This window comes from Rhea pennata, chromosome 3, assembly GCF_028389875.1.
Source record: "Rhea pennata isolate bPtePen1 chromosome 3, bPtePen1.pri, whole genome shotgun sequence".
Classification (NCBI taxonomy): Eukaryota; Metazoa; Chordata; class Aves; order Rheiformes; family Rheidae; genus Rhea; species Rhea pennata.
The window spans coordinates 70,212,093-70,223,877 of NC_084665.1; the positions used below are offsets into that span (position 1 = coordinate 70,212,093).

Genomic DNA, 11,785 nt, shown 5'->3' on the forward strand with positions numbered 1-11,785 from the left:
TCTATTGATAATAGTAGATATGTAAATGCTTCAGATCTTCATTCAGGGACATGTGCATTAAGATTCACAGTTGAATTAGCTTTATTTTAAAAATGAAGCCTGGAATCAACTCATGCCATTTCTTGATCTGAAAAATGTAGAACAATTGGTCACAGGCAAAAAACAAGCAGTACTTTTCAAGGACTGGTTTCTAAAATTCTGTAATATACAGAAGTCACTTTGCAGGAGTTGCATCTCCAATATATGCACAAAGTCCTTTCTGTGCTGTCACTGGTTTTGAAGAACAGATAAACAGTAGTGCAGTCCTTAATATATGTGTTTTTCATTATAAGGTCAAATTTGATTATTTAACCCTCTTATTTCAACATGTTTCTGCTGTTAAAATTAAGGCTCTGTGCGATATTTTTGCCCACCCTAAGTGCAAAGTGAGCTGATCAGCTCTTGAGCTGAGAAAGGGTAAGCATTAACCCACAACTAATGTCATTTCAACAGAGACACACATTCCTATGGTATTGTTTGTGATACAGGGATGTCAGAATTTCAAGATACCATGCAAAAATAACCCTCCCTTTCAGCAAACACAGGAAGCTGGTTTATGGCAGTTTTGATTAAAGTTCCCCCATGAAGTTCAACTCATATCCAGGATTATTACTGATAAAATGTAGTTTTATTAAATTATAAATTCCGTAACAAAAACAAGACAGATCAAGAAAGACCTCAAAAACAAAACTACGAGGACTAGATGGCAAAGCCAGTGAAAATGCCATGAAGAGTATTATAGTTAGGAAATTTGCAACAAAAGTTAACAGCATTTTTACATTTCCATTGAAGGAAGGTAAATGATAGCTCTTTGTCTAGTAAAAACATTTTAACTCCAAACTCACATCTATTTTTCCTCACATTAAATTAAGCATCCTGCTCACACCCAACATCTTGTTTGCTCCCACATTCCTTTAGTGTTTTTTCATACATCAATCCATGCAGAAAGTAGTAAGACACTTAATGCAACAGTCAGATAATGAAGACAATTCAAGTTGTACAGTAGGTATACATTGGCCAAAAAGGGATCAAATACCTCCAAAGAGAAAATTCTACAAAATAAACACAAGACATTGTCAAGAAAACTGGGTATTGCTAAGCAGCTTCCAAACCATTAACAAGACAACCCAGTTTCTTACAGTTAGAATCTTCCAGCTGAGACATGTTAAAGAGACTTAAACAGGCCAAATCTGTTTCTTCCCTTCACCCCACCCTCCCACCAAATACACTGCTAGGTTCGAGTGCAATGCCAATGTGGACAGAAAATTTACAGATACAGGACTGAGTTTTTTAATCACATGGCTCTAGATTTAAACTTCAGTAACTGTGCACTGTCCATCTGGCCTTCTAGATCTTACACTCGTGTTTATCACCCCTCCCCCTGCTACAGGTCTATCCACTCCTGACTGGGTTGCGTTCGCATTCAAGTGTCTCTGCTGGGCAGAGGACGGGCGATGCTGAAGGTGAGCAGGCACATCCTCGCTGTCACTACTAGCATCCGATTCTGTTTCCTCAACAGAGGTGTCAGGGGCTGGCACCCTACCAGAAGATGATGATTCATGGTCTTCCTCTCCTTCTCCCCTATGACTCCTTTCAGCCATACTGTCTCCATTTATATGTAACTGGGCAAAGGAGTTCTCTAAAGAAGTGCTTGCATCAGGTGATGGCGTTGAAGGACTCATCAGCTGACCATCTAGTGAAGGTAGAGGCCTAGCAGAAACAGACGCTAGAGGCTGTCCAGCTGCAGCCCCTGGAGTCGGTGTACTGTCTGCACCATCAGCAGAGCTCTCTCTTGCTAGGTTGACAGTGTTAGCGTCACAGTCCAACCTAAGCCCAGCCACGCCCTTCTTTGGTATATCTATTATGTCCCGTTTTATTTTCCTGCGACGTCCATGCTCGTTTCTCCTATACTGAACCATATTTTCAAGATCTGCTACATATAAAAACCCAGCAATTAGCATTTCAGTGCTCTTTTTACCTTTGGAAAAGGCATCTTCCAGCTCTCTGCTGGTACGTTCATCATACTGCCACCAACCGTTTCTACCTTCATAGTACCAGGCATATTCTCCATTGCCTCTGCTTGCTGCTTTGAGTTCTTCAGGTGACAGCAAGGTTGGCTTGTCAAGAAAATCCTCTGGAATCTCCTGCCGGCAGAGCGCACATCGTTTCCCAAGCCAAGAAGCTCCCTTCACACACAGATAGCAGAAAACGTGCTTACAAGGCAGACTTACTGGATGGACACATGTTTGCAGACAGATAGCACATTCAGGAACTGTCAGGGAAGGTGTTGCATTAGCACATGACTCATTTGTCTTCCTGTTTGTAGGAAGCATGTTGATTGAATGATCTACTTCACCACAGCCAGCCATCCTACAGAGGATCAAAATAGATTTAAATCAGTTTACTGTGTCAACCTAAACTGGTACCATACCTCACCTCTGACATCACCACTCACATAAGATGCTTACCTTAAATTAAGGTAAGGTTTCATTTATGAAGGTCAACTTTTTTAAAAAGTGGCAGGTTAGCATTGTGTTTCTAGAATTGAAAGATCAAATTGAGTATCTGGAGACTTTCTTTTGCTAGTCAACGATCTCTGTTTCATTTTTAAGACATTGCCATGCCAAGTTAGAAAACAGATTTTGGAATTTTTTTCAGAAGTAGTGCTGATTAATGAAATTCACATAGCATAAAGGTCCTATGATAGCTTCAGCCAGGCAGCTACTCTGAAGCCTCCTCAAGGAATTTAAAGCATCTATTACTCTTCTACAGCTGAAATGATCAAGAGGGGATCTACCTGCAAACATTGAACAAAATCTCTTTTCACAGTTTACAGTACTGCTAAAACTATGTCTCAGACCAGGTTTCCATAGTGCAGAATGTGCTTGGCTACCTTCTGTTTCTTCCTCCCTGTCCAGCACAGTATACTATCCCTCAAACTGGACACAGAACCACCCCAGAACTGTAGAACGACTTGGATTTGGAAACTGAGGTGGCTTTTTTAAAAGATATCCTAGATTTCTTTTTCCAGGTGAATTCCCTGATAGAGCTGAATGCACCTCAAAAGGAATTCTTCCAGTCCAGCAAAAGGGGCATTAGAATACAGAAATTAAAATACTTTAACACAACTGCTATTTGATTGGTTTTTCCTCCTACCTTTTCTGCATTCCTTCTACCTTTTCTGGCCATGTTTTATTTCTGTCATTAAAGGTTATTTTTGTAATCGACTATAATAAGAACAGAACAAAAAGTGAAGAACAGTACTCCTTTGGCAGTTTGTAGCATTTCAATGGTTGAAATATTCTAGCCTGAACATGGAAATGCCTACTCAACTACATTTTAGCTATGGCAATCTTCCACAGTGTATTCAGTGAGAATTCTCCTTTCATGTTTATATTTATTAACAATCTAAAACAAACAGCAGATACCAAATGAGAGAAAAGAAGGGCTTTGGGGGCTGGGGCCTAAAAAGGTGTCTTTTAGAATTATTTTTTTAAATTTCTCCAAGGAACATTGGAGGGAGGCAAAATTACCTCCCAGTTAAGCTAGTCTTCATTGTACCGAGAGTTAAGAATAGCTCACACAAATTTAACACAGAAATGTGGGCTGGAAGGGACCTCTGAAGGTCATCTAGTCCAATCGCCTCCTGTACATGGTACCACAACAAACATGAGATCAGATCCGCTACAGGTTTTTATAGTGGAGTTTTCTGAAGCCTCTAAGGATGGAGTTTCCACAGCATCCCAGGACCACTTGTGCCAGTGTTGCACTATACTTCTAGTTAAGTTTGTTATCTCAAGGAAAAGTGTTACTGAAAAAGCCTCCCTTGCTTTAGACATCTTATAAATACATACTAGGATTCAAAAAAAAGATTGTATTTCAGTATCTATATTTATCTTTGCAACAACACATTTAAGTGCTATTTACTCAAATGTATTTCTATTTGCTGTTCTGATCGATCACTATGATTTCCTCTTGGAAGACTAATGCTCATCTCTTAATCCAATCTGTTACCAACTCATTCTTCTAAAAGCACTACAGTGTACATTTTTTTCTGAAGTAGTACATAATTGTGTCCACCTATATTTCAGTTTATCTGAATTTCTTTCTCTGAGATTAAGAACTCCTGTACAGATTTGTTTTTAAATCAACATGCCAGATGCAGAAACATGATTACCACTTGATAACTATCTTTCTGCTGTACAGCACATATATATCTGTGAGACCCACGCTAACAATGTTCTGAATAAACTGCTGTCTGGGAGCCTGACACTTCTGAGGTTGTTTTTTTTAAGCAGAATTTTACACAAAACCTATTTTTTTTTTAATAACCAAAAACTTATTAGAAAAAAAGGATGGAAGAAAAGCTATTAAGATTTCAGAATATCCCAGAATACAACTCAATCTGTATCTCACAGCAGAAGAGCTGAAAGAAAAATCCATGTATTGATTAACTTGTGCTATGCATGGCTGAGAAAAAAGAATCTGAATTTTCAAATGCTCCCATAATGACATACCGCTGTGCAAAAAGGCACAGCCACAGAGATCTCTATTTCCATGCTACACTTTTACAAAAGGCTTCTTCTTCCTGAATAAACTTTCTAAGGCTACTCTTTTCATAGTCAAGGTAGTCTGTCATAATTAAGATTTCAGAGACTGCTGGGACTAAAAATGCAACTCATTTTAACAAGTCAAAATTTGGTTCTATGAGCTAGCTTAGTAAACTAAAAGTAGAATGAAAGTTCTCACTTGTTCACTGAAAGCACAAAAAATGCCAATTTTTGAACTGTGCTCAATAGCTCAACCAGTAATTTGGGTTCTTTGATTGCTTATCGGGTCAAGTCAACAATGTAGCATATAAGAATAAAGAAGGAGTAGAAGTCCTACTAGAAATTCCTAAGCAATTCCTAATGACTTAGAGGAAAACGTTATAATGTAAAATGAATACAGCTGGAAGACTAAACCCTCATCTCTAACCAAGGACAACTCAGCAATATAAAATCTTAAAATGTAACAGCACATGCAACTGCCTTTGTTCAGAATAGAGGGCAAGTAGGCACCTGAAGATTTAAAAACAGAAGGCTTAGTTGATTTAAAGGAAAAGCCTCATTAATCCTTTTCTGTTTACCTTTTTAAGTTTCAAAACTAATTCTAAGAGTTTGTTTATAAGCTAGGGGTGTGTATGTGGGTGTGCATGTGTGTGCAAAACACGTAGGACTACTATTAGGATTGCTAAGTTATGGCTGTAGAAGCACTTTCATTCTAACTCCAGGGCATTAAGAACTAAACAAAATTGACAAGTTTTAAGAACAATAGTATTTAAAATATTTGGATCATCAATTCAGGCATAAATAAGGAAAGAACGAGCATCTGAATGCTGCAATTTAACACTAACACAGCCCAAAGCCAACTGAGAAGGAACTGGTCACACTTTCACCAGATCTCACCTTTTGATTTTTCTCTATTTTTGTACGAATTAATGTTAATTAATTCCAACATTTCATTTTGTATGCTGAAGATGTATAGCCTAGAGTGCCTTCATCAACATACAAAGTATACTTCGAAGAGATCTCTCAGAAAGAAAAGTAAATTATCATAAAATCACTCCAGATGAGAATAATTTTTCAAACTCCAAGTCAAATTCTGAACTGCAAGTATGCAGTCTTGCAAGGAGCTGACACACGTGAGTCCATTAACAAAACAGCAGCAGCTTACTTTTTCTGAATAATTTCTACTGATGCATGCCACAGGACTAGTGTCCTCTCTTCAGATGTATTCAGCTAGGATGGCAGGTCCTGTTTCCCACAGCAGGCTCATTCCTTATTTGTCCTGCTCAAAGGAACACTACAGTGTTTCAGCTTCCCTGCAAACTAATGGAAAGCAAATAATATCACTATTACAACAATGTTGAACAGAGGTAGCAGTGAGCAAAATACAATACCATGTTCCTATTACAGAAGAGAAATTAGTATCATTTAATCTACCTGATGCAGTCTATATTCAATGCATAAAACCATTACCATCAGACTTCCGATTTTACTTTTTTTTTTTTTTTTTACAATGACCAGTTGTGGCCCTCACTTTGATGCCCATTAGTAAGTTAATGACTCATTTTCATAAAACAACTATGTAAATGAAGGAGAAACAAGTTTGGAGCATGTTATGTTTATGCTAGTTTAACTTCTGATAAGTTGCTTCTTAAATTCAGAGAGTTTAAGAAGTCACCACAGCTTTCTAGAGCTGTATATAAAAGTGTCCATATCACATCATTCCAATCTAGCCTTGTTTCTTGCCTCAAACAGAACCCTCTGAATAAGAAGGCAAGGATGCAATTCAGCCTCCACACACACTGTGGTATTTTACACCCCTCTTCAGACTACCAGTTAATGTCAGTCACTGTACATTTTGCAGTATGTCTCTTACCAACCAGAATCTGAACTAATTCATTTCACAAATACAAAATGATTACTGGAAACTTTGTAAGAATTTAACAAATATCTAAATAAATCTAATGGAGGGAAACAGGAATCTGCGAAGTCAAGGAGAGCAAGGGGACCACTGAAATTTCAGTGTTGCATTCTCACATTTTAAGTGGGAAGTCGTGACCTAAAAAAGCCACCCTTAGTTGCAATTTAGAAATTCTCGGGGGGGGGGGGGGGGGGCTTATGAGTCATATCTGTATTTCCCTCTTTTCTGAGCTGTAGCTTTCAAGATAATTCTTAAGGAATTTGAACTACAAATTCCAACTGCTGCAAAATGTTACATATACAAAAGCTCTGAAGCAGATCTGGGAATGTTATATTATTAGTCTTCAATTTGCTCAACTTACATCATTTCACCACAAACACAGTGCATAGTTCAGACTTACATACAGAGCAGAGCAAAGTCAAGGAACGATAACTCTCAGAGAACATGAAGCATTTACAATGATAGTATTCTGTACTGTACTAGTTCATAAAATGATTGAACATTTATCACTGATAACAGCAGACAAAACTTTTTCAGATGGCTTCAGTGTAAGATGCATTGCTCAAAGTATTTTTATATAGCTCACTTCCATGTAGCATTCAGCATAGCTATTTTTAAAAAGAGTTCCTAAGGAAGAAATGCAAAATTAACATGCCTATCCATTTGTCATAACACCTTTTTGATGAGGGAAGAATCTTACCCCTTTATTCTCGTGACTTTCTCTTTCTTCACACATCATTCTAAAATTAAGAGCTGCAAGCACTTTAGAATTTTGGTTTTACTAATCCATTCAGACCGGATGTTGCGTATGCTATGATCAAAGAGACTGTTGCAACAAGCTTGATGTTTTGGGTGTGGCGTTCATTACTTCATCTTAGAAGCTGGCCTTCTTTTACTTCTGTAGGTATTGCTTGAAGCCTTTTATCTACTGTCTCTTAGAATCCACTATTAGAGGTGGCACATCACCCAACCAAGTGTTATGTGAGAATGAAGTTGGGTCAGCTCTGGTAGATTTCTTATGAAATAAAAATGCATGCACATATTCAAGGTATGTAATTATACCTACAAGAATCCAATTAGTGTATAACTACAGGATTACAGTACGGAAACTTTCTAATTGCTGTATAGCTCTTAAAAAGAACTAGTTCACAAACCGACTTCAAGTAACCTCTACATTTCATTAGATTGTTATTTATTTAATAAACCAGTCTTGAAAAGTTTACTAAACAGGATAAAAGACACTTGTGGCTATATACACACACCCCTTCCTGAACTCCTACTCCTTTAAAGTTAAGTGGTAAAGAGTTGTGCTATCCTTAGCAAATGGCCTTCTCTGTGTCAAGAAAAGCATGCCGCATGAGCAGCTATGCTATCTGCAGCAGTCCACAAGAACCCCTTCTTCATGCACACTTGCTAAATCCTGAATCCTCACACACACTGCTTTTGAAAGAGGTTCATTCAACAAACAGACTAAGGAGAACCCCACTCCAACATCCAAGAAATTAAATTTGGTATCACTGGGCAACAACTGCTCCCAAACTAATGCTCAATTAGTCCCTCATAACATACACCGGTAAACTCGAACAAGAACAGCTTCTTACTTGCCAAAGATAATTATTTAAATCCTAGAGTAAATGACAGACAGCTTCTCAAATTCTGCAACTCTGTACAGATGATTCTAGAATAGTTGCCACAAATTCATTACTTTTCCCCATGAGTTGAAAACCCCAAAGCTGCAGCATTAGTTCAGAAAAGTGAAGCAGCATCTGTAAATAAATAATTTTTATTTTTTTAGCAAGCTCTCTAACTCATACGTCAATACTTGGAGGCAGAGTGGAGGCAACAGCAGAGGAAGAGAATCACAGAATACTGCCCCCCTCCTTACAAGCCACCACAAGCCAGACAAATACTGTAGAAGGAGAGAATGAAAATGATTTTTTTAAAAAAGGGAAATCATCCTGCCATCAGAAAAATCTGTTACTGTCAACATAGTATCAGCTTAAGCTCCTGAGCCTATCAGATATTTTTTAAATGTGTTACTGGGTATTTGATAGCACAACAGATAAATAACCTCATTAAGTTTCCACAGATACAGAAAAGTGAACAGGAAACAGTCAAAGAAAATCTTCACAAATTACGAATGTGATGAGATTAAGTTGCCCATGATCTGCTAACTAAAAAAAACCTTATATATGCATTTGAAATTGAATTACAAAAAAATGAAGTGCAGAACAGTCAATTATTTTGGTATAAAATTGCTACATATTTATTCTAAATGAATTTCTTCTCCTATGCTACAATTAGAACACTGGATCTGAATTTTGATCATATATCATATTTCAATATATGTAATAGATCAAAACCTGAGTTTACCACTCAAATAAAATGATAGTGTATCAAAATACCTGTAGGAAAAGCAAACAGAAATAGATCTGTCTCAACTTATCAATGCTTCACGAACAGAAGATAAGTAGAAGAGGTAAGTAAAGAAAGAACATCTTTAGACTTGATTTACATGCACAGGATGTGTGTGTGGGGGGGAAATTCCAATAAAAAGACTTTTTTCCAACCAATTCCAGGGGTTCATTGTTTAACACTGCATACTATTAGTGAATACTGCAGTTCCATCTCTAAGTAAACAACAATTCAATTACACCTAAATTGATGCACCCTATTTTTAAGGAAACAAAAAGAATGTAACTTTTCCTTTCACTTAGCACAAATTCCGTATCACAGCACCTAAAAAAAAATGGTGCTTTAATTCAGCTGGAAAGGAACCACAGTATTAACCACACAAGACTATAAATCAAGACTGGAATAAAATTCCAATTTCAGTGTATATTCAATACAACAGGTTGTTTTTGATAAAACTAGTCCCGGAAGTCTCTAAAAACACAGTAAGTAGTCAACTGAGAACAGAAACAGCAGCTAACAAAGTAGTAAGATTGTGTTAGTATTACAAACCCAATGAGCAAGACAGTTTAAAGCTCTGCTCCCTACTCCTCCATATAAATATTTTGTGTATACTTGCATACTACAATACCAAATCATACAGTAGTTCTAGCCCATGTAAAAGAAAGCTTATCCTAAGATTAAAAAAAAAATTAATTGTGAAATTCCACAGCTTGGAACATTGTGATACACACCACTACCTTGTTTGTATGAAAACTCTTATTTACATAATATTTTATAATAATTTCTCAATGGTGACAATATGTATTGCACCAAAAGTGGGACTTATTTCATGTCTCATTTAAATATTCTAAAAGGATGCAATTAAAATACTAGGGCCCAGACCATCAAGCACAAAGAAACAAAAGCACTTCCATTAAAAAACACCTCTTACCTCCTTTTATGCGCTTCCTACTGTGCTCTTAAGAATATTCATATGATTTCTCTTCTAGTTAAACAAAGCTCATTACGATAATGAAAGCAACCCTGCTAAAGCAATGACATTTTGCAAGAGTGAGAACACATGCCGCAAAATTATTTTAAACACCGCACATAGCTATTTTAGTGAAAGGATCCTGCAACACGTTAAGAGCTAGAGCTCCTGACCTATTTATTATTGAGCAAAACGAAGCCTGGGAATTAAGGCCTTGCTGCGGCACACATCACGTACGGAATTTTACACAGATTTACGGGTGTCATCCCTCTTGGAGCAAAGTCACAGCCAAAAAGCGTCTCCTGGACAAGCCCTTCCTCCCCGCCCCCGCTCGCTGCCAGAGCCCGGCCAAGCGGCAGCTCGAGGGACGCGGGGGGCTCACGCGAGGGCAGGCAGGCTCTCCTCGGCAGCCGCGGAGCGGCCCCATGGCGCCCAGCGGGGCCGGCTCCCGGCTCCTCACAGCGCGCCGCCGCGGGGAGGCGGATCCGCCGCCGCCGGGCCCGGCCCGGCCCGGCTCTGCTCGGGCGGACGGGGGAGCCCGGGGCCGCGCCGGGCGCCCTGCGCGGCCGAGAACACCCGTCACGTGACCGGGGCAAGGGGGGGGGTGGGCGGGAGCGGCTCCTGCTCGCGCCCAAACAATAACACGCGCCCCCCCCCCCCCCGACTCGCCCCCGCGGGCGGCGCCGGCTCCTCAGCGCCGCCGCCGCCCCCCCCCCCCCCCCCGCGCCGCGCTCCCGGGCCTTTTGTTCAGGGCCGGCGCCTCCCCACCCGCGGAGGGAAGCGCCATCCGCCCCCGCCCGCCCTTCCCCACGCCGGAGCGGGGAGCGCCGCCGCCGGCGGAGGAGCCGGGGGGGGGGGGCCAGCGCCGCCCCCCAGCTCCGGGCTATCGGCCGCGGGGCGGCCGCTGGCGCCCTCCTGCCCGGCGCGCGCGCGCGCGCGGCCGTTGGCGTCGGAACGCGGCGGCGCCACGGACTCACCCGCCGGGCCGGCTCGCGCCGCTCAGCCCGCTCCCAGGCGCCGCCGCCGCCGCCACCTGCCGCCGCCTCCGGCCCCCGCCGCCGGGAGAGCGGGACGCACCGACGTCACGCGTCGGGGGGGGGGGGAGCGGGGGGGAAGCGCGGAACGCGCCACTGTGACGCCGCGGGGGGAGGGGGCGGGCCGCGCGTCCCGCGGAGCGCGGGCGGCGGGGTGGGAGGGGGCGGTGCGCGCTCCCGTGACGCCGCTCCGTGACACCGCCCCGCCGGCGTCGCCCCGCCCCCGCGGCGGCTCCTTGGCCGGGGCAAGGGCGCGGGGCGCGGCGGGGGAGGGCGTTTGTGACGTGGCGTGAGCGCATGGGGAGCGCGCGGCGCGTCACGGGAGGGCGCCTGTGACGTGGCGTGAGCGCATTGGGGAGGGCAGTGAGGGGTGTGCGGGGTCGGAGGGGTGTTAGCGGCGCTGCGGTCTGTCAGGGGCTGTGAGCGGCGTGCGGTGCGGTCGCGGTGCCCGGTGTTCGCCTGTCCGTTACCGTGCTGCTGCTTCTGGCCCGAGAACAGCCCGCGTATTCCGAAGATGTTTTCCCGCCTGCCTGCCATAACCGAAACCACTGCAGTTGCATCTGTCTACCGCTTGTGCTGCAGTTCTCTCACGTTTCTACACTTTTTTTTATGTCGTCTACAACGTAATCAAGCTGCAATTTATGTCTAGTGCTTGACACTAAAGTATTAACGAATGCAGTGGATTGAAAAGTAAAGACTGACCAGGCAGCATTTCCCCTGTTAAATTTACAAGGTTCCACCACCAATCTTCTGAAGATACTCTGACAGCGGAAAAATGTTGATTCCTATTTCAGTGTTTCTATTTATACAGCATTTTTTCTGCTTCTTCGAAAGTACGTGATACGGCATAACGCTGATA

General features: G+C 42.0%; 1 protein-coding gene across 5 annotated transcripts; it reads right to left on the reverse strand.

The window, feature by feature from the left end:
- Positions 1-645: 645 nt before the first annotated feature.
- On the reverse strand, positions 646-10,948 carry RNF146 (ring finger protein 146). Of its 5 annotated transcripts, none has more exons than XM_062572572.1 (4): positions 10,870-10,948; positions 9,854-9,945; positions 5,755-5,909; positions 646-2,409 (listed from the first exon to the last, which is right to left on the reverse strand). In XM_062572572.1, exon 4 carries the CDS (start codon positions 2,406-2,408, stop codon positions 1,350-1,352), a length of 1,059 nt encoding a protein of 352 aa, XP_062428556.1. In that variant the 5' UTR covers position 2,409; positions 5,755-5,909; positions 9,854-9,945; positions 10,870-10,948; the 3' UTR covers positions 646-1,349. The 5 variants fall into 5 exon arrangements, 4 of the variants coding, with proteins under 4 accessions (XP_062428556.1, XP_062428555.1, XP_062428557.1 ...); XM_062572571.1 differs by having other exon boundaries at positions 9,854-9,948; positions 10,870-10,940; XM_062572573.1 differs by lacking the exon at positions 9,854-9,945.
- Between the last annotated feature and the right edge of the window lie 837 nt (positions 10,949-11,785).

What these genes read in the sequence shown, in the direction of transcription:
- RNF146 (XM_062572573.1), bottom strand. Translation starts at nt 2,408, where the DNA reads ATGGCTGGCTGTGGTGAAGTAGATCATTCAATCAACATGCTTCCTACA.